The sequence below is a fragment of the Pongo pygmaeus genome, chromosome 1 (genome assembly GCF_028885625.2).
Source record: "Pongo pygmaeus isolate AG05252 chromosome 1, NHGRI_mPonPyg2-v2.0_pri, whole genome shotgun sequence".
NCBI lineage: Eukaryota > Metazoa > Chordata > Mammalia > Primates > Hominidae > Pongo > Pongo pygmaeus.
In genome coordinates, this window is record NC_072373.2 from 112,242,354 (window position 1) to 112,264,258 (window position 21,905).

At 34.0% G+C, this 21,905-nt stretch overlaps 1 protein-coding gene across 1 annotated transcript in view; it reads right to left on the reverse strand.

The window, feature by feature from the left end:
* MAN1A2 (mannosidase alpha class 1A member 2) overlaps window positions 1–21,905 on the reverse strand; it is a 165,023-nt gene that overhangs the window by 57,229 nt on the left and 85,889 nt on the right. The window contains exons 7-8 of the mRNA XM_054478198.2: window positions 17,729–17,852; window positions 11,892–11,985 (exon numbers count right to left, since the gene is read on the reverse strand). Coding sequence (XP_054334173.1) covers window positions 11,892–11,985; window positions 17,729–17,852 — 218 coding nt within the window. The remainder of the gene's footprint in view (window positions 1–11,891; window positions 11,986–17,728; window positions 17,853–21,905) is intronic.

Sequence of the window (21,905 nt, forward strand, 5' to 3'; positions counted from 1 at the left end):
CCAAGAATATATCTGATATAGGAATTGTATCCAGAATATATACTGAAATCTCAAAACTCAACAATTAAGAAAATGTTTTTTAATAGGCAGTAGACAAGAGATTTGATCAGATAATTCATCAAAGAAGATAAATGGATAGCAAAGAGTATATAAAAAAGATGTTCAACATCATTAGTCATTTGGGAACTGCTAATTAAAACCAAAATGAGTTACCACTACACATCTATTAAAATGGCTAAAATTGTAGTTCTCCTTGAAGAGGTCCTTCACATCCCTTGTAAGTTGGATTCCTAGGTATTTTATTCTCTTTGTAGCAATTGTGAATGGGAGTTCACTCATGATTTTGGCTCTCTGTTTGTCTATTATTGGTGTACAGAAATGCTTGTGATTTTTGCACACTGATTTTGTATCCTGAGACTTTGCTGAAGTTGCTTATCAGCTTAAGGAGATTTTGGGCTGAGGCGATGGGGTTTTCTAAACATACAATCATATCATCTGCAAACAGAGAATTTGACTTCCTCTCTTCCTATTTGAATGCCCTTTATTTCTTTCTCTTGCCTGACCGCCCTGGCCAGGACTTCTAGTACTATGTTGTATGGGAGTAGTGAGAGAGGGCATCCTTATCTTGTGTCGGTTTTCAAAGGGAATGCTTCCAGTTTTTGCCCACTCAGTATGATATTAGCTGTGGGTTTGTCATAAATAGGTCTTATTATTTTGAGATACGTTCCATCAATATCTAGCTTATTGAGAGTTTTTAGCATGAAGGAGTGTTGAATTTTGTCGAAGGCCTTTTCTGCATCTATTGAGATAATCACATGGTTTTTGTCATTGGTTCTGTTTATGTGATGGATTATGTTTATTGATTTGTGTATGCTGAACCAGCCTTGCATCCCAGGGATGAAGCCGACTTGATCATGGTAGATAAATTTTTTGATGTGCTGCTGGATTCGGTTTTCCAGTATTTTATTGAGGATTTTTGCATCGATGTTCATCAGGGATATTGGCCTGGAATTTTCTTTTTTTGTTGTGTCTCTGCCAGGTTTTGGTAACAGGATGATCCTGATCTCATAAAATGAGTCTCTTTTTCTACTGTTTGGATTAGTTTCAGAAGGAATGGTACAAGCTCATCTTTGTACCTCTGGTAGAATTTGGCTGTGAATCTGTCTGGTCCTGGGATTCTTTTGGTTCGCAGACTATTACTGCCACAATTTCAGAACTTGTTATTGGTCTATTCAGGGATTCGACTTCTTTCTAGTTTAGTCTTGGGAGGGTGTGTGTGTCCAGGAATTCAAACCACTGCCCAGGGAAGTAAGAAAGGACACAAACAAATGGAAAAACATTCCATGCTTATGAATAGGAAGAATCAATATCGTGAAAATGTCCATACTGCCCATAGTAATTTACAGATTCAGTGCTATCCCCAACAAGCTACCACTGACTTTCTTCACAGAATTAGAAAAAACTACTTTAAATTTCATACGGAACCAAAAAAGAGCCCATATAGCCAAGACAATCCTAAGCCAAAAGAATAAAGCTGGAGGCATCATGTTACCTGACTTCAAACTATACTACGAGGCTACAGTAACCAAAACAGCATGGTACTGGTACCAAAACAGAAATATAGACCAATGAAACACAACAGAGGCCTCAGAAATAACGCCACACATCTACAACCATCTGCTCTTTGACAAACCTGACAAAAACAAGAAATGGGGAAAAGATTCCCCATTTAATAAATGGTGTTGGGAAAACTGGCTAGCCATATGCAGAAAACTGAAACTGGACTCCTTCCTTACTCCTTATACAAAAATTAACTCAAGATGGATTAAAGACCTAAACATAAGACCTAAAACCATAAAAACCCTAGAAAACCTCGGCAATACCATTCAGGACATAGGCATGGACAAAGACTTCATGACTAAAACACAAAAAGCATGGCAACGAAAGCCAAAATTGACAAACAGGATCTAATTAAACTAAAGAGCTTCTGCACAGCAAAAGAAACTATCATCAGAGTGAACAGGCAACCTACAGAATGGGAGAAAATTTTTGCAATCTATCCATCTGACAAAGCGCTATATCCAGAATCTATAAGGAACTTAAATTTACAAGAAAAAAACAAACCCATCAACAAGTGGGCAAAGGATATGAACAGACACCTCTCAAAAGAAGACATTTATGCAGCCAACGAACATATGAAAAAAAGCTCATCATCACTGGTCACTAAAGAAATGCAAATCAAAACCACAAGGACATACCATCTCACACCAGTTAGAAAGACGACCATTAAAAAGTCAGGAAACAACAGATGCTGGAGAGGTTGTGGAAAAATAGGAATGCTTTTACATTGTTGGTGGAAGTGTAAATTAGTTCAACCATTGGGGAAGACAGTATGGTGATTCCTCAAGGATCTAGAACCAGAAACACCATCTGACCCAGCAATCCCATTACTGGGTACATACGCAAAGGATTATAAATCATTCTACTATAAAGACGCATGCACTCATATATTTACTGCAGCACTGTTCACAATAGCAAAGACTTGGAACCAATCTAAATGCCCATCAATGATAGACTGGATAAAGAAAATGTGGCACATATATACCATGGAATACTATGCAGCCATAAAAAAGGATGAGTTCATGTCCTTTGCAGGGACATGGATGAAGCTAGAAACCATCATTCTCAGCAAACTAACACAGGAACAGAAAACCAAATACGGCATGTTCTCACTCCTAAGTGGGAGTTGAAAAATGAGAACACATGGACACAGGGAGGGGAACATCACACACTGGGGCCTGTCGGGGGGTGGGGAGCTAGGGGAGGAATACCACTAGGAGAAATACCTAACGTAGATGACAAGTTGATGGGGGCAGCAAACCACCATGGCACGTGTATACCTATGTAACAAACCATGTTCTGCACATGTACCTCACAACTTCAAGTATAATTTTTAAAAAAAGAAAATAAAATGAAATAAAATAGCTAAAATTAAAAGACTGATCATATCAAGTGTTGACAGGTATATGGAGAAACACTACTGATAGCAATGTAAAATGGTATATGTACTCTGGAAAACAACTTGGTAGTTCCTTAAAAAAGTTAAACATACACATCTACTATTTGATAAAAGCAGCCTATTCCTAAGTATTCCCCAAGAGAAATGAGAACATATGAAGGTGTGTAAGTCAGTGTTCATAGCAGCTTTATTTGTAATAGCCCCAAACCAGAAACAACCTAAATGTCCATCAACAGGAGAATGGATAAACAAACTATGGTATTCCATACAGTGGAATTCCACTCAGAACTACTGATATACACAACATAGATCAATCTCAAAATAATTATGCTGAAAGAAGCCACATAAAGAGTACAAATAAAGGATGCCATTTATCTAAGATTCTAGAAAAGGCAACCCAATCTTTAATGACAGAAAGCAGATCAGTAGTTGTTTTGGGGGAGGGGGAAGGGAGGAGGTTGAGAGAAGGAACATGAAAGGGTATGAGGAAAAGGGTGATAGATATGTTCGCTATTTTGTGATCATGATTTCCATAGGTGTACACCTATTTTAAAACACCAAGTTTTACATTTTAAATATGTACAGTTTATTATATGTAAATTATATCTTAATAAAGCAGTTTTTCAAAAATAAACAAACAAAACCAAAGGATATTTGGAATTAGTCCAAATCTATCAGTAACCTCCACCAATTTAGTTGTTTTGACTCAGTTTTTTAAACACTGAGACTCTCAAACTGAAATTTTTAAAATCTATATAAATACTATTTTTACTAAAGATATATCTAAACTAAAATTGCCTAGGAACTTGAGAATAAAGAAATGGTCAAAAGAAGAGCTGGAGATGGATAGAGGGGTTACATAGAAGACTTAAGGAGAGTAAAGAATAGGAAAGTAAATTGATCAAAGTAAAAAAAAAAAAAAACTCATGGAATACTGGTGATCCACATAAAACTGGAAATTGTACGTTTATAGTAACTTTAACCTGTACTGTTATTTTCACCAGCAATGCTTAGTTGACTCTGTATGTAAATGGGAAAAGTAGGTGGCTGGGTTGATACGAGTTTTGGGATTTGTTAGATAAAATAGAAAGAGAAAAGTATACATACATATATTCTCAAATAAGTTTGGATCCTATGCAGTCAGGTTGAATAGGAAAGGAAGCAACAGGTAATCCCACTTGTCCAACCATTCAAGACCCTTACTCCACTGTTCTCCTGTTGTACCCAGCCAGTTAAACATCAACTGTGGATCAGCCCAGCTGTCAGTCTGTTTTACTATTATCTCCAAATTTACCATTTTCACCATCAACATGAGCCTCAACACTGCCTGTCAACTTTTCTATAACTCCTTCATTAGTGTTCTTTCCTATTTCCTGAAGAAGATATTTGTTATTTGTCTTAAGTCCCCAACTGCTCTACCTTCTTCTCTGCTATCAGCAGTTAAATGCCTTCTAATTCACAGAGAAAATATGGACCACTCGGTGGAAGGAATCTATAAAACATGTCTTTCAATTTTCTGTACTTCCGCCTATCATGTGAGGTGACCAGGAAAGACTTCAGTGAAAAGGTAACTTTTGAGTAAAAAAACCTGAAGAAAGTGAGGGATTGAGCTATGTGAATATCTCTGGGAAAAATCATTCCAAGCAAATGGAGTAGTGGCTGCAATAGCTCTGTGGTGGAGAAGTGCCTAATGGATTCAACAAGTGACAGAAGGCCAATGTAGTTGGAGAAGAATAAATGAAGGAAAAGAGATAATAAGAGCCAGATCACAGGGCCCCAAAAGGACTTGGCTTTTACTCTGACATGAAAAGTAATGAAGAGTTGCATAAAATGGCATAATGTGACTTACTTTGTAAAAAATTACTGGCTTCTGTATTAGGAATAGACTGAAAGGGGCAGAGGCAGAAACAGAAAGGCCAATTAGGATGCTATTATAACAATCCAGGCAAGAGATGGTGACTTGGCTCAGGGTAGTGGCAGTTGAATTCTAGTCATATTTCAAAGGCAGACAGAACAGAATTTGCTGAGAAACTGGAGTGGGGTGTGAGATAAAGAAGTAAAGGGTGACAACAAGATTTATGGCATGAGCAAGAGTAGACCTGCCATTAACTGAAATGAGAAAGACTGGAGGAATAACAGGTTTTGAGGTGGATAGAATTATTATGAAGAGCTCATTTACAGATATATTAAGTTTCAGGTATCTATAAGATATTTAAGTAAAAATGTCAAGTAGATAATTGGATCTATGAACATAGAGGCAAGGACAAGGTGAGGACTAGAGTTCTAGATTTGAGAGATGCCAGCATGTAAATGGTATTTAAAACTATGACACTGGAGAGAAGAGAGAATGGAGGACTGACCTCTACAGCAGGGTTGTCCACCAATCTTTTGGCTTTCCTGGGACACACTGGAAGCACTGTCTTGAACCACACATAAAATACACTAACGCTAATGATAGCTGATGAGCTTTTTAAAAATTGTAAAAAAAAATCTCATGTTTTAAGAAAGTTTATCAATTCGTGTTGGGCTGCATTCAAAGCCATCCAGTGCCTTAGGTTGGGCAAGCTTGCTCTAGGGCATTCCAACACTAAGACGCTAGGAGTAAAGGAGAAAACTAATAATAAATAATAAAAAGACTGAGTGAAGCATGAAGCTAAGTAAGGCTATGAGAAAAGCAAAAGAATGTATTGTCCTAGAAACTAAAAGTGCTTTAAGAAAAAAGAAATTCTTACCATTATATTACATCACATCATATATTTGTTTATTTCATATCTCTCCAGCAGAATCTAAGTTCTCCAAGGGTATTAGGGACACTGTCTACTTGTTCACATCTATATACCCAGCATCTGGAACAGTGGTTGATATTTAGTATCAGTGAAATTAATGAATGCAAACATCCTGTAGAGAAAATATATTCCTATAATACTATCACACATAAAATTGATATTAATCTTTTAATGGGTATTTATATATATACCCTAATATTTTTCCTTTTCCCTAACAGGTGGTTGCAAGAAAGATTACTATATTTAAAGAGTTTATTTAACTTAGAATTTTCCTTTTCTGTTTTCATTGAATAGGTAGGAATTTATTGATAAGAGGACATAGAGAAGGCGGAAGGTATTCCAAATGGAAAAAGGTACAGTTAAAATGGGGAAACGAATATTTTAGAAATAGAACTGACAAGACTTAGTGAAGAATCAATGTAGGATACAAAGGAAAAGATAAAATCTATGATGACTACTACTCCCACAGACAGCCATCCTAGATCCAGATCCGTATATCAGCTTTCTAGTATGCCCTTCTGCTTTAAGCCTTTCCTTTTCCTAATTTAGCCTATTTATTAATGTGTTTTATAGACAGTTTTAACAGAATAAAAGTAATCTTGTTCCTTCATTAGTTTTCTCAAAACCTGATCCGGTTTCTTGTCAGTATCTGAATATGACACCTTATGGTATATGCCTTGTTTAACTTTTAACAGAATATATATATTCACTGAGTGCAAAAGGAAGAATGTGAATTAGAAATGTTATAATAACAAATCATATTAAAACAAAATTAACCTTATTATTGAACAGAGAATATTACATTTTCTTGTCAATTATCTTCAATAAAAACAAAATATACAAACAAAAAAAAAAACCTTCTCAAGTGAGAATTCTGTCCATCTTGCTTTACAGACCATCTGAAATTACATTAAAGCAAAGGGATACCACTAAGGAACTTGAAGCTACTTCTCTTTCCTGTAGAGTATATGCCTACATGTCAAATTTGATAAACCATGTCACTCTAAGGTCCTTTTGATATTCAGAAATTGATTAACATATTATAAAATACTCCTAAATAGCAATGCTTCATATGATTTATTTCAACATGTTATACAGTTAATGGCAGGTTTCTAACAGAAGCTATTTCTTGAAGTCTTCTTATGGGAAATTCTAGAATAAAAACTAATTTGAAGCATTTTCAAATATATTATAAATATGATCCACATGAATTTTCTATTAAGTACAATGAGAACAGATACAGAAAGATGCATAGAGAAGTTAAATAAATTATCTAAATTATTAAGCAAGACAATTCATTTTCTAACTCAAAGGGGAATAACATGTCCATTCTTGTTTTTTTCCACAATTATAAACTTAGTAATATAAAACAATGAATCAGTAATGACTGATTTCCTATATTTTCTTCACTTTAATCATTAAATGACATAGGCTAAGTATTGTGCTTAGAAAACTAGCAAAAAAAAAAAAAGTTTTAGAAAAGAAAAAAAAACTAGTAATTTGCCTTTAAATCTAGGTTTCTTGCTATATTCTTTTACATCTGTTGCCAAGTACTTTTCCTGAAGGTAATTACCAGTAATTATTCTCTGTGATTGCTATGTGCATGTCACAGACATTATCATTACTCTAATTATAATACAGTTAGCCAAAGCTGAATTGTTAAATTTCAGTTCAATTAAATGTTTGTTTTGCAGACTATTTATAAATATGACAGATGTATATAGCTCAAAGATAATAATAAAATTTGATATACTTTTCAGAGGCTGATATAAAATATACAAAAACATTAAAAGGAACAAATTGGACAATTTTGTAAGGACTACAGCTGCTAAAAGGATATGAGGGCAGCTCACTAGGATTTTAAAGATCTGCCAAAATAACCAGTGAATAGCTCTTTCTATAACATCGAAATTAAAAACTGCCAAGAGTGAATATATTATAAAGTAATTTGAATTTATTTTGTGAGGAAAAAACAGAGGAATAAAAGTTATCTTTTTTGTTGTAAATTTTATTGTGATGAAATGTATATAACACAAAAGTTGCCATTTTAACTATTTTGAAAGTGTACTATTCAGCAGCATTAATTATATTCACAGTGCTGTAAAACCATCACCACTACCTATTTCCAAAAATTTTCATTACTGCAAATAGAAACTCTAGCAATAACTCTCCATTTTCTTCTCCACTTTCTTCTCATTCAAAGCTTCTGGTCAACTCTACTCTACTTTCTGTCTCTATGAATTTGACAACTGTAGATATTTGATATAAGCGGAATCATACAATATTTGTCCTTTTGTGACTAGCTTTTGTTGATTAGCATAATGTTTTCAAGGTTTGTTTATATTATAGCATGTATCAGAACTCCATTCCTTTTTATGGCTTAGTAATAGTCCATTGTATGTTTATACTCACATATTGTTTACCCGTTCATCTGTTGGACATTTGAGTTACTTTCTCCTTTTGGATATCATAAATAATGTAACGAACACTGGGCTACAAGTATCTGTTTGAGTCTCTGTTTTCAAATCTTCTGGGTATATACAGAGGAGATGAAGTGCTCGGTCATACGGTAATTCTATGTTTAACTTTTTAAGGAACTGCTAGGTTTTCACAGCAGCTACACCATTTTACATTCCTACTAGCAGTGTACAAGGGTTCCAATTTCTCCACATCCTTGCCAATGCTTATTTTTCATCCTTTTGATTACAGTCTTCCTAGTAGCTGTGAAGTGGTTGGTAACTCAGTGAGTTTATTTGTATTTTAATGTTAACCATCTTTTTCATGTACTTATTTTCCATTTGCATATCTTCTTTGCAGAAATGACTATTCAAGTCCTCACCCATTATTTAATTTGGTAGTTCGCCTTCTGTTGTTGAGTTGTAGGTAGTTTGCCTTGTTATTGAGTTGTAGGAGTTCTTTATATATTCTGTGTATAGACCCTTATAAGACATGTGATTTGCAAATATTTTCTCTCATTCTGTGGGTCGTCTTTCTTTCTCATAGACAGTATCCTTTGATGTACAAAAATTTTCAATTTTAATCAAATCCAATTTATCTTTTATTTTTGTATTGTTACCTGTGCCTTTGGTGTCATATTGAAGAATCCAGTGTCAAATCAAAGGTCATGAAGATTTGCCCCTATGTTTTCTTCTAAGAGTTTTACAGTTTTGGTTCTCAAATTTAGAGTCTTTGATCTGTTTTGAGTTAATTTTTGTAGATAATATAGAGTAAGGGTTCAACTTCATTATTTTTCACGTGGCTATCCAGTTTTCTCAACACAACGTTGAAGAGAAACAGTTTCGTTTTTTGGATTTGGTTTTCTTTTGTTTTGTTTTTTTGAGAGAGGGTCTCGCTCTGTCACCCAGGCTGGAGTGCAGTGGCGCGTGGCGCAATCTCGGTTCACTGCAACCTCCAACTCCTGGGTTCAAGTGACTCTCCTGCCTCCATGTCATCAATGCTCTACTTTTGATCATTTTAAGGCTGGCAATTCTCAAACTGTGATTTACTTTTTTGAGTATCCTTATACTGGCATGGAAAATGGGATTCTCTTTTTATTTAAAAATGTTTTTAAGCTAACATCAAAAGTAATAGATGTTCCTAATCAAATCTGGATAGTAACAGTAAATGAAAAGGAGAAAATAAAAACACAAATTCAGAGAAAACCACACATAACACTTTGGTTTCTATTTCTATAGTGTTTCCTCTCCTTTTCTAAATATCTTTCTAGATATGTCATATTTATCTATGTCAGGTATTCTAAAATATAACTTTTAATGGCTGCATAGTATACTATATCTGGACAGGCCAAAATGTATTTAACCAAATCCCTATTACAAGACGTTTAAAAACTGCCCTGTCCAATGTAGAAGCACTAGCTACAAGTAGCTAATTAAATGTAAGTTAATTAAATTAAAATTTAATATGTAATTCCACAACCATACTAGCAACATTTCAAGTGCTCAATGGTCACATGTGGCTAGTGACTACTGTATTGGATAATACAGATAATAGAATCTTTTCCTCATTACAGAAAGTTCTGTTCAACAGAACTGCTTTAGATTGCTTCCAAATTATCCCTATTATAAACAACCCCAAGATTATTGTAAATAAACTTTAATATATAGCTCTGAAAATTTATCTGGAATAAATTGCTGAAAACGAGTTGCTGGCTCAAAAAGCATACAAATATATACACTCTGGAGAGTGGGTACAGGAAGATGTTACCCCCATGCTGTTCTCTTGATAATGAGTGAGTTCTCACAAGATCTGATGGTTTTATAAGGGGCTTCTCCCCGCCTTGCTTGGCACTTCTCCTTCCTGCCACCATGTGAAGAAGGATGTGTTTGCTTCCCCTTCTGCCACGATTGTAAGTTTCCTGAGGCTTCCCCAGCCCTGTGGAACTGTGAGTCAATTAAACCTCTATCCTTTATAAATTACCCAGTCTCAGGCAGTTCTTTATAGCAGCACGAGAACAGACTAATACAGAGGTTAACAATAACATACAGGAAAACTGACATCTTTTTTTGTAGTTTCTGTTTTACGTGACATGCTTAGAAAAGGCTTTCCTGATTATATATTCAACTCTTTTTTTAGTACTTTTATGATTTCATCTTTTACATTTAAATAGTAATACCATATAGAATATACACTGGCATATAGTCTAAGACAGGAACTGAGCATAATTTTTCATATATATTATTATATCATTATATTATCATAATATTCTCAAATCTCAATACAACTCACAGGGGTAAAGATTTATGATAGAATTCATCCAAATTACTAAGTAGACATCCAATCCAGTCACTCTTATCTGAAACAAGAAAACTACGTTTTTACATTTTAGAAATGCAGCTCTCAGGGTTTTGTTTTTCCAGAAAATATCATTCCCACTCAGTCTAGGCATTAGAGCTTTCATCTTCTTCAAAATAAAGAGAAAAATGAGTCATATGTAAATAATTTCAGGAAACAGGAAAAGTAAGTATAAAAAGAGTCAAAGAAGATTGACATCTATTCCCAGATCCATGAAAGACATAATTATATGGACCTATCTGCTTTCCTTTCATAAAATAAAAGACAATTTTCTAGAAAGGAACAAAAAGACAATTCCAGGGCAAATGTTTTCCTATTCTTGGTACTCACACCAGCTTATTTTCTTACTGGCAGAATCAGCAGTGTTTTCAATACTAAAATTAAATGATCGTTACTTTTGTCTCTTATTTACTACTTACGATTTTATTAGTCTCAAAAATAACTGAATCATGTTTTATTAGCGGCAAAGTTGCAATCTCTATTATTTGTTTTTGTTTTCCTAACTTTTAAAAGAGAATAGCATCGATAAACCTACAATTACTAAAATTCTGTAAGTTCCACATTTCCACATAAATATTAGTTGTTACTTTTAAAAATCAATTCCTTCAAAAATAAATGAGCTCTAATAAGAAAAATTACCCTCTCCCTAAACAAAATACTTTCCCCTCAGGCAGAGGGAATCATTTTTACCCAGTTTCATATAACAATTGGTTCCTTCCTGTACAGTAACATTTATGTGTCAGCCTATCCTGCCAGCCTGTGAATTCAGGCCAAGCCCTATGTTCTTTCTCCATCTCAATCTCTTCTAAGAACTTAGCACAGAGACTGGTAAATAATGAAGGCCAGGATGCCCTCTTCTAAAATGAATGAATAGACATGGCTTATCCAAGAACAACTGCCCCCCTTCTAGTAAATACTCGTTTGTTTTTTATACTCCTCCTCTACCTCCCTCTCCTAAGCAGTGCTTTTATTTACATGAAGATATAATTTATTAATAAGAGTTTTCAAGTACAACCTTCAAACTGCCACACTATATTTTAGCAATACAGGAAATAAAATACTCTTAGAAGACATGTTATTAACATTTCCATTTTATAAGTGGGAAAACTGAAGCTAAGAGAGATCCGAAACATGCCTAAGAACAGCACCAGCAGACCACAAGGTTAGACACTGAGGGTTTCTAACTCCACGTAGTGTACTTTTTACAACATCAAGCAAAGAGTTTTCAGACAAATAATTTTTTAAGAAAGCCTCAGGTATACTAGAATACTTACACTGACCCCAGCGCCCTGTTCTGGGGTTCAAATAATTTGGATAAAGACCATTTGGACGATCCATTTTCTGAAGTAGTTTCCGAATGTGCATAACCTGAGTAAAATAAAATTAAGAATGCAATTAATAAAAATAAGTGTCATCAAGGCTTGGTTTTAATGTAGGCTTTGTGTTTTTTCTTACTCAGAATCTACACCTATTCCCTGCCTTTGTGTGTGTGTTGGAGGGGTGGGGGGAAGTCAGGAACGCCTTCTATTTCTTAAATGACTCATTTTTATAAGATGATATGTGTTCATTATTTTAAAATCAAGCAATTAATAAAAATAATACAGAGAAAACAGCATAGATAGAAACCATTTTAAATCTCAACATGCTACTACCTAGAAATACCATCTGAAACATCAGTTATTTTAAACATCATTCCAGACACAGTCAACACGTATATATTCAAATATAAGAACAGAAATAACTTCACAGGAATTGAATCATAAAATGCCATTGTATTTTGAAAAGTATTAATTTGAATTGAACAGATCAAAAAGTAAATGAAGTAAAACAAACTGCTGAACTTTAAATATTGTTCCCACAATAGATAGCTTTAAGTTCTTGAAATTCCAAATTTTAAAATATCTCCCTGAGGGTAAGGGGGAAAGAAAAATCATGAAATATATTAAGAAGCTGGAGACTTTCCTAGGGATTTATTTTGATTCAACTCTAGATTGGGTGAACTTTGTAAGTGCTTTTAAGGGGGCCCCTGGAGGTGGGAGGAGGTGTTATGTTCCTTGTAGGTACTCTTATTTGTTTGAGAATATTGTCATTACATTTGATGAATAACCTGGCTGGTATAAATGACTTGGGAAAACTTTCTTTTTCAGAGGACCTGATATATACTTCACTTTTCTGAACTTGAGTACAATATTAATTCTTCTGCCACAAGGTTTCCCATCGTCATTCATTTGGCTGGATTTTGTCTTTAAGTAGTTTTAGGAATGGACTCAGGGATGCTGTCTATATTCCCTGTGTTCTTTCACATTTGAGACCAACACTATGTATAACAATCTCAATCTGAAAAATTCCATAGACCACTTTTTAGATAGTTCTGAATGATGTTATAAAAGGTGAGAAAATTAACTCTTCTGTCATCCAAAAACTGTATACTATTCAATTATTTCTTCCTTATCTATCATTTTCTTTCTGTCTCCTTTTATTTCCACACATTTACTAGCTTTTCTCAATTTTGTCTTCTAAGCTCCTTACATTTTGAACACTGTTTTTCTTTGTATTGTTTCCATTTTGGCCTTCATTTTGTTGATAACTATTTCTTCTTATACTTTGTTACTGATATCACATCTTATTGTCTCTGAGCTCTTGTATCTCTGTTTATATACTTGTTCTACAGAGATGAAGGCTTTATTATGTTTTCTCTCATGGTGATATTTGCTTGGAATTTTCAATTGCTCTTTTACGTATTTTGTGCCCACAATTTTCCCTCCTTTTCCTTTTTTCTGGTAATACCTTTGTATAAATTCGGTACCTGTTCTTTTTTAACAAATTACTCATACTATTTTCCTGAATGAAAGTTTTGACATAAAACACAAGGTAAGAGTCCAGACATAAATATGTTTTTTTTAGACTTTGCTTCTCCCCAGCCACTTGAGATTGGAAATGCAGCACTGCTCACAATAGTGAATCTGTCATTCATTCCCTTCCCTCACCAAAGTCTGCAGGCGCAAACAGCTTGTCTGTGAGAATCCTTACTCAATTCTGTTTTTCCAGCTTCTCAACACATTATATCTAGTAAGGTGCAAAGAAGTACTCACCATTAGCCTGTGATCCTGTTCTCATTGCTGCTCATGAGAATTTGAGTTTTGTATGTCAAGTTACAACATTTAATTTAGAGAACTGTGCTCTACTGGCTTTGTATTTTTCAGTCTGCAGACCCAAACATCCTCTCTTCCGTTTATACCAAACCTCTCTCTGATCTTTACTGCTTATATGCCTACTTTTCTTCCTATTTGGTGTTACGAAGTATCAAGTATCCCTTAATTTTGTTAGAAACGGAATTTGCAGTGTTCTGTTTCTTTTTTTTTTTTTTTTTTTTTTTTTTGACAGCGTCTTGCTCTGTCACCCAGGCTGGATTGCAATGGCTCGATCTCAGTTCATTGCAACCTCCGCTTCCCAGGCTTGAGTGATCCTCCTACCTCACTCAGCCTCCCGAGTAGCTGGGGAGTACAGGCACGCCCCACCACACATGGCTAATTTTTGGTAGAGAAGTGGTTTCACCATGTTGCCCAGGCTTGTCTCAAATTCCTGAGCTCAAGCAATCCACCCACCTCGGCCTCCCAAAGTGCTGGGACTACAGGTGTGAACCACTGTGCCCAGCAGTGTTTCTTCTTCTTACAGCTTTTAGGTTAATTCCTATGATTTAGCTCTTCTACTTAGGAAGGCCCATACATTAAATTATGTTTATTTTACAAATTTATTATCTTTTTAATCTCTGCTTTTCCTTTGTTTTGACTATGACTATCTCTTGCTTTTATTCCATGTAAGTAATTCAGTTTTTAACTATGTGCAACGAGTTCTTTGTTGTTTTCCATTAGCTATGAGGATACATCATTTTAGGTCTCAGCTTGTTTCTTTAGCTCCACAATATTTTTGTATCACTTTATTGTTTTATTTTGGTTCTGAGTTCTAACTCTGTTAAATTTAATTTCTATTATAGTATGAATTACTCATGGTGACTTTTTTTTTTACTGTTTTTAAAATTTGAAACTGGATTCTTTATCAGTCTTCTACATGCTATATACCACTCTGCTTTTGTTTCTAGCAGTATGTTTGCACAATTGCCATGCTTTCTGTTTTATCTTGTTCACATTTACCAGGGTCAGTTCTGACCTGAACTTTTGTTGATTTCTCCTTGAGTTCCTCGTGTGTGTGTGTGTATGTGTGTGTTTCTCCCTTCCTGGATACAATTTGAGAGCTGGAATACTAGTATACTTCTACTTGATCACTTGAAGCCTATGTGTTCAAGAAGGATGAGAGGTGAGAACTCTGCTGGAGCTGTAGGCAATTACATATTTGACGCTCTGGGCACTGGTCTCCCTGGCAAGACAGATAGGGAATACAAGGAGTTGGTTGACTCTCTTTTCCCAGAAAGGTTTCAGGATAGGGTAGGAAGCAGACTTATGTCTCATTCCAGAAATCAGAAATCTTTTTGTTTTTGTTTTTTTATTTTGGTTATCAAATACGACATGAAGTTACATCTTTTCCTTCTTTTATTGCCTTTGATGAATTTTTACTCTTTAATATTTTTATTAATATAATTGATATAAAAATTAATTTTTATTAGTATAATTAATATAAAAATATTTAATTTTTATTATTTATTTAGTCAGGACAGGGAAAATTCTGTCATCTAGTTCCATTTTCCTGGAAATTCTTCTCTGTTGATGAAGTACTTCATACACAGAAAGGAATATACATATATATCTCAACTCTACTCACATCTCAATTTAAGAAATACAACACTACGAACACCTTTGATGGTCTGTTTACCACTGCCCATTCACATACTACTGCCTATATCCCAGATGTATCTGTAGTCTTGAGTTTCATATTTGTCATTATCTTGACTTTGTGAAAGCAAATTATACGAATTGGGTCATTCTTGTCATACCCAACTAAATCAGAGTCAAGGGGCCCAGCAGAAAATCACCTGAGGCACATAACACCAGCTCCAAAAATTACGTTTTCCACAAGCTCAGCTGCTATAACCCTAAGATTATAGTTTTATCTACTGCCATCACCAATCAGAGCCAGACAGCTTCTAGAAGCTTTACTCGTGTCAACACATTTCCTTTCAAAACTATACATAACATTTCTCTAAACTTCCAACCTTCTCTTTGTTCTCCGGATGTACTGAGGACCAACCACCCTACTCTGTGTGTATGCCCTGAATTGGAGTTCTGTGCTTCCAAATAAAACATTTAATTTAGAGATTCATCTCTATATATTATTTTTACTTCAACAATTTATCAAAACCATTTTGAATCCCCAACCAATATACTGTTCAGCTTTGTTTTGAACTTTATAAAAATTGTATCATATTCTTTTAACTAACAGATACAAACATAATTCATTTTTTACTACTATTTTGTATTTTATTATATAAATTGCCAATATAAACAATGCTTCTATGTATATAATGTAAATGTACATACCAAATAATGGAATTGCTGGGTTATAGGGTATTTTTACTAGGTAATATTTTTTGTTTCCCATTGCAAAAATCCTTCTTTACCCCCAAGGGCATATATTTTTTATTCTCAAAGTGTCAGGGTTTTATATTTTAAAGTTAAGCCTTTAATATTCCTGGAATTAACTATTATAATCCACAGTGCGACACTTGTTAAAACAAGTTTCTACATATATGTAGGTCTGTTTAAGAGCTATCTATTCTGTTTGTCAGTCTGTTTGTCCCTATTAACAAATACTATACTGTCAATGTTGATAACTGGGCAATGTAAATCCAGCCAGTGTGTTTTTCCTCACAAGTGTCTAGAATGTTTCTTTACTGTATAAATTCTAGAAGTGTCTTTTCGAGTTCCATTGGGAGGAAAAAGGCCATTAGAGATTTTACTGGCACTGAATTTATGCTACACATCAATTTGGGGATGACTGAAATTTTTATGATATTGTTTACTTATACATAAATATGATATCTCTCCATTTATTTATATCCTCTTCAATATCATTTAATAAAGTTTTGTATTTTTAAATTTTTATTTTTAATTTTTATGGATATGAAAGAGTTGTATATATTTTGATACTAGCATATAATGTGTAATGATAAAACTTGAGTAACTGAAACATCCATCACTTCAAACATTTATCATTTCTTCTGTTGGAAACATTCTACATCTTCTCTTCTAGCTATTTTGAAATATACAACAAATCATTGTTATAGTCACTCTATTGTGCTACCTTATTCATTCTATGTAACCGTACTTTTGTACCCACTAACCAACCCCTTTTTATCCTTCTCTCCTCACTACCCTTCCAAGCCTCTGATAACCACCATTCTATTCTCTACCTCCGTGAGATCAATTTATTTTAGCTCCCACATATGAATGAGAACACATAATACGTGTCTTTCTAAGCTTGGCTTATTTCACTTAACATAACGTCCTCCAGCAGTTCCACCCATATTGCTGCAAATGAAAGGATTTCATTCTTTTCCATGGCTGAGTAAAAATTTGAACTTTATCTTTTGTTAGATTTATTTGTAGGAAACATATATACTTTTGTTCTATTACGTAAGATATCTCTTTGCAAAATGACATTTTCTTGCCTTTTGTAGCTGGTGTAGAGAAATGCTACTGATTTTTAACATCCATATTGATCATCTATTTAAAAAACATATTAAACTCTTATTTCTAGTAATTTAAATATAGACTGTCTTAATATCTTAGGTCAATAATCACGTAATCTGTGAATAACTACTGTTTTCTTTCTTCCTTTTCAATTCTTAAACATCTGGTTATTTTGTTTTTCTTGTCTTACCAGGCTGGGTAGGTACTGCAGCACAATGCTGCATAAAAATAGCAATAAAATTTTTGAAAAATGTAATAGTGGTTATAACTTCTCAAATAACAATACATATTTTAAATATGTTCTAAATAGAAAGGACATTTCTTTGAGTAACTTCAAAAGAAAAAATAAAGGCTACAGCCCTAATAAACATGTATCTAGAAAGGCAAACCTTTTAAGCATTAATCAAATCTTTGGGCCAATCTTAAAGGACTCTTTATAACAAAGAATAGAAGGCAAGAAAACAAACCTTTTTGTAGTAAGTCAGGTCCCCTGTCAAGTAGCTGAGGTGGATGAACTCCATATGTAGTGTACCAAATTCAGCCAGAATGCTGCTACCTGCAGATGCCCAGCCCCAGTTTCGCCCTACTCCACTGAATGAAAAGGAAAAGTAAAAGGAGACAGGATTGGGAAAAGACCAAAACATTTGTTTAATGAATATGTAAATTTTAAATAGATCTCTTATAAATTATTATATCTGACACAATAGCTTATTTATATCTAAAATTGTATTAAAAATTTAAATAGGTAATAAATTCATGTTCTAAAAATTAAAACAGTAGTTTTTAAATCCAGTAAATACATTTCACCCATTCTCATCTCCATTCACCTCATCAGGCTCCACAGAAAATCACTTTCATTCGTTTCTTACATATTACTACAGAATGTTTTATGCAAATGTAGGCAATCCAAATATATATTCTCATTGTCCTCCTTTCTTAAACAAAACATAGCAAGTTGGTGGTCTTTCCATATCAGTTCACAAACAGCTTTCTCAGTTTTTTTTTTTTACAGTTGTACAGAATTCCATAATATTAATGATTCTCAAGTGGAATGCCCCACCCTAGAGGCACATGAAAATGTGTGGGAGCATTTTGAGTTGTCTCAAAACTTGAATGTGCAACCTCCACTTATTGTGCCAGGTCCAAAGTTACAAACTGCTCTGTAGTGAATGATCGGGACAGTATCATACAATAAAGAACTGGCTTGCACCAAATGATGATAGTGCCTGTGTGAAAATTAATATATTACATAAATATACACAATTTAATAAATTCCCTATTGATGGTCCCTTGGGCTATTTCCAATATTTTGTTATCATGAACATTTTTCAGTGAATAATCTCATAAACATTTCATTTGTGCAGATATAATCTCTAGAATATGCTCTTGCATTTTCTTTTTTTAATCTGTCTAGTAATTTTTTATCTGAAGCCAGACTACATAAATGAAAAATTGTAGAGGCTTTGAATGACATTATCTTCTAAAAAGGTTAAATTTCTTCTGAACACAGACTGAGTAAACGCAGATTACATTGTGTTTTAGGTTTTGTTAAAAATAGTCCATTTCCATTTTTACCCCAACTTCCAGAAATGGCCCTGGGAATTTCAGCTGGAAGCCAGGGGTATTTACCAAGGGCACCTAAGCAGCCTAACCTCTGTTTCCCCACTAGCATGTGGCTGTTAAATTTTGTCCTTAGCCCTTTAATTTCTTCTGCTATTTTCTGCTGGGTTTCTTTGAGTCTTGCTTGCGCCATATATGTAGTTATGGAATCACCAATGACTTGAGGGAAATTTGTCCATAAATTTTGGGCTTTTCCTCTGCAATTTCTTTCTATATGAGATTTTGTCCCTATGTTTCAGTCATTTTAGCAGCTCTGGGGCCTTACCATTGTCTCCTCTGCCCGAAATGACTGCCACTTTAGATATGGCCTCTATTGCTCTGAACATGATTTAGAACATATCCTCAGGGAAAAAGCCAATGTTTATATGGCGATGACCTTAGGATCATAGCCCCTCAAGTTCTACCTGAGTTAACTGCATTTCAGTGTCTTCAAACCATTTGGTTTTATATATTTTGTCTAGCTTTCATGACTGCTTTTGGTAGAAGGGTAGTCTGATAAAAGGTATTTCATGGTTGGAACTGGAAGTCTAGATGATTCAAGCAGCAGAGTTCCTGGATTATTCCTACAAGAACTCTAGACCATTCTCTAGGATCTTGTCTTATTTTTTGGGAGAAGTATAAATATAAATATTTTTGCCAGGCGCGGTGGCTCACGCCAGTAATCCCAGCACTTCAGGAGGCCGAGGCGGGCAGATTACCCGAGGTTAGGAGTTCAAGACCAGCCTGGCTAACATGGTGAAACCCCATTTCTACTAAAAATACAAAAACTTAGCCAGACATGGTGGCAGGCACTGTAATCCCAGCTACTCAGGAGGCTGAGGCAGGAGAATCGCTTAAACCCAGAAGGCGGAGGTGGCAGTGAACCAAGATTGTGCCATTGCATTCTAGTTTGGGCAACAAGAGCGAAACTCTGTCTCAAAAAAAAAAAAAAAAAAAATATATATATATATATATATATATATAAATATTTCTCATCTTATATTCACTTGTATTCTGTCAATTCAATATGTTATTTTTATTTGTGTTTAGAGAACATTAAAATAGATGTAAGAACATATCACAACCTTGCTTAAAGTTCCTTCATTGTTTGGTGCTATTTTTAAACTGTCTGAAAATATGGAAGGCAAATACCACTAGGATATTTTATAGCTAGAAGTGAGAATCAGAGAATAAATATGGATATAGTAACTACATAAGACAGTAATTCATTTCACAAATATAAGTGTTTACTATGCTGTGAGAGAGTGGTGAATCTGACATATACTATTCCTGCTCCTACAATAAATAAGATCATTTTAAATAGCGATAGTTGCTGTGAAGAAAATTAAAAAGGAAAAATAGAATGTTGAGTACTAGGGATAGAAAGTGAGTTAGAAAAAAAGGCTTTTTACATATTATGTTCAGAGAAAATGTTTCTAAAATGATATGATTTGAACTGAGACCTGAATGATGAGGAGCCACTAATGAAAAGATCTGGAAGAACAGAATTCCCAGTAAGGGAAACAGCAAATGTAATGGCCTTGAGGGAAAGGAAGGAGGATAGTTTGGCTAGAGTTCAGAAAGTAAGGGGAAGTGAATGACACAGGATGAGGTTAAAAAGCAACGTATAATCTGGACTATGAAATAATTTTGTAGGCCATGGTAAAATTTTCGTCTTTAAGTGTGATGGAAAGTCATGAATAACTTTTAAGGATTATAACATGATACTTAAGGAATAAAGCATACCATTTAGAAAGATTACCTAGGTTTCAGCATAGTGGATGAATTATAGTGTGGTCAAGTATAAAAACAAAACTTAGGAAGTCCAATAGTTTGCCATTCTCTATAAAAAGAACATCTCGCCAAAAGTCAAAAAGGAACACTTTTCAAAATACTAAATTCTAAATAAGGTTTTAAAATTTTTTACATAGTGTCACAGGAAGAATCTAAAATACTAAATTTGATACTTACATATATCCTAGCAACTCAGAAAAATAAGAAAATCCCTAAAGAACAAGATATAACGCTGCTGAGGACAAAATTTCCAACTATAAAATGATGATGAGCTGCCAAAAAATAACCGGATCATCATTTCATGCAAATGTTATTTTTTTTTCAACTGATCAAAATAAAAGGTCTGGATACTAAAATTTACGTATATACTCAGAGAACCTGAGTAACAAAAAATTTGCAATGCATACCAAAAAACAAAAACAAGCAAGCAAAACGTATGTTTCTCTTACCTGACCACCAGCAAAAGGAAAGATTCTAAAAATGTTTGGTAAACTCTTGACAGTAAATCACCCTAAGTGGTCTACAATCATATTAAATTGTTTTGATAATGAGTCTTCTATATTTTGGTTTGCATTTTGTTCAAAGTCAGTTGAATATATTTAATCAATGTATTGAAAGAATGGAGTAAAGCTTTCAGTAAACTACAATTATTAGAAACAAAGCTTGCAAACACGCTGATATTGAAATGCATTCCAACAAAAGCAGAGAATGAATAAAGAAATTAAAGCACTCAATGTGTAAGCTTAAGTTGAAGTATCTTCATTTGTAGGAATAATGGTTTGATGGAGCTCCTATTTTCAATTAGATTTATTTATCTTGTATACTTCAATGGAATGAAATTGAGAAGCCCTATGATTCTGTATCATCTAAACTGGATGATTATTTAAAATAATTACAAATAAAAGTCAATGTAAAAATATCTCAGATTTGTGGAAGGTATTCCGAATGAAAGCAAAAGAATGGGATTTGTAAAAATATCTGGTCTGATATATTTAAACATTTTAATATGCAAAAATTTAGAATTGAGAATATCCTAAAATTAAGCAGAATTTGCTCTGAACAACTGTAGGGAGAATACCTTCTCTAATAAAAGCATACAAGAGTCAACTGAAAGTGCCAATAATTTCAAATTTAGATAAATATACAAGAATGTATGTTTTTAATAATTTCCTTTTAGAAAATAGGTTTATAGCAGAATTATTTTACAGGATACCCAATAAAATAAAACTAATTTGTCAGTGATTAAATACT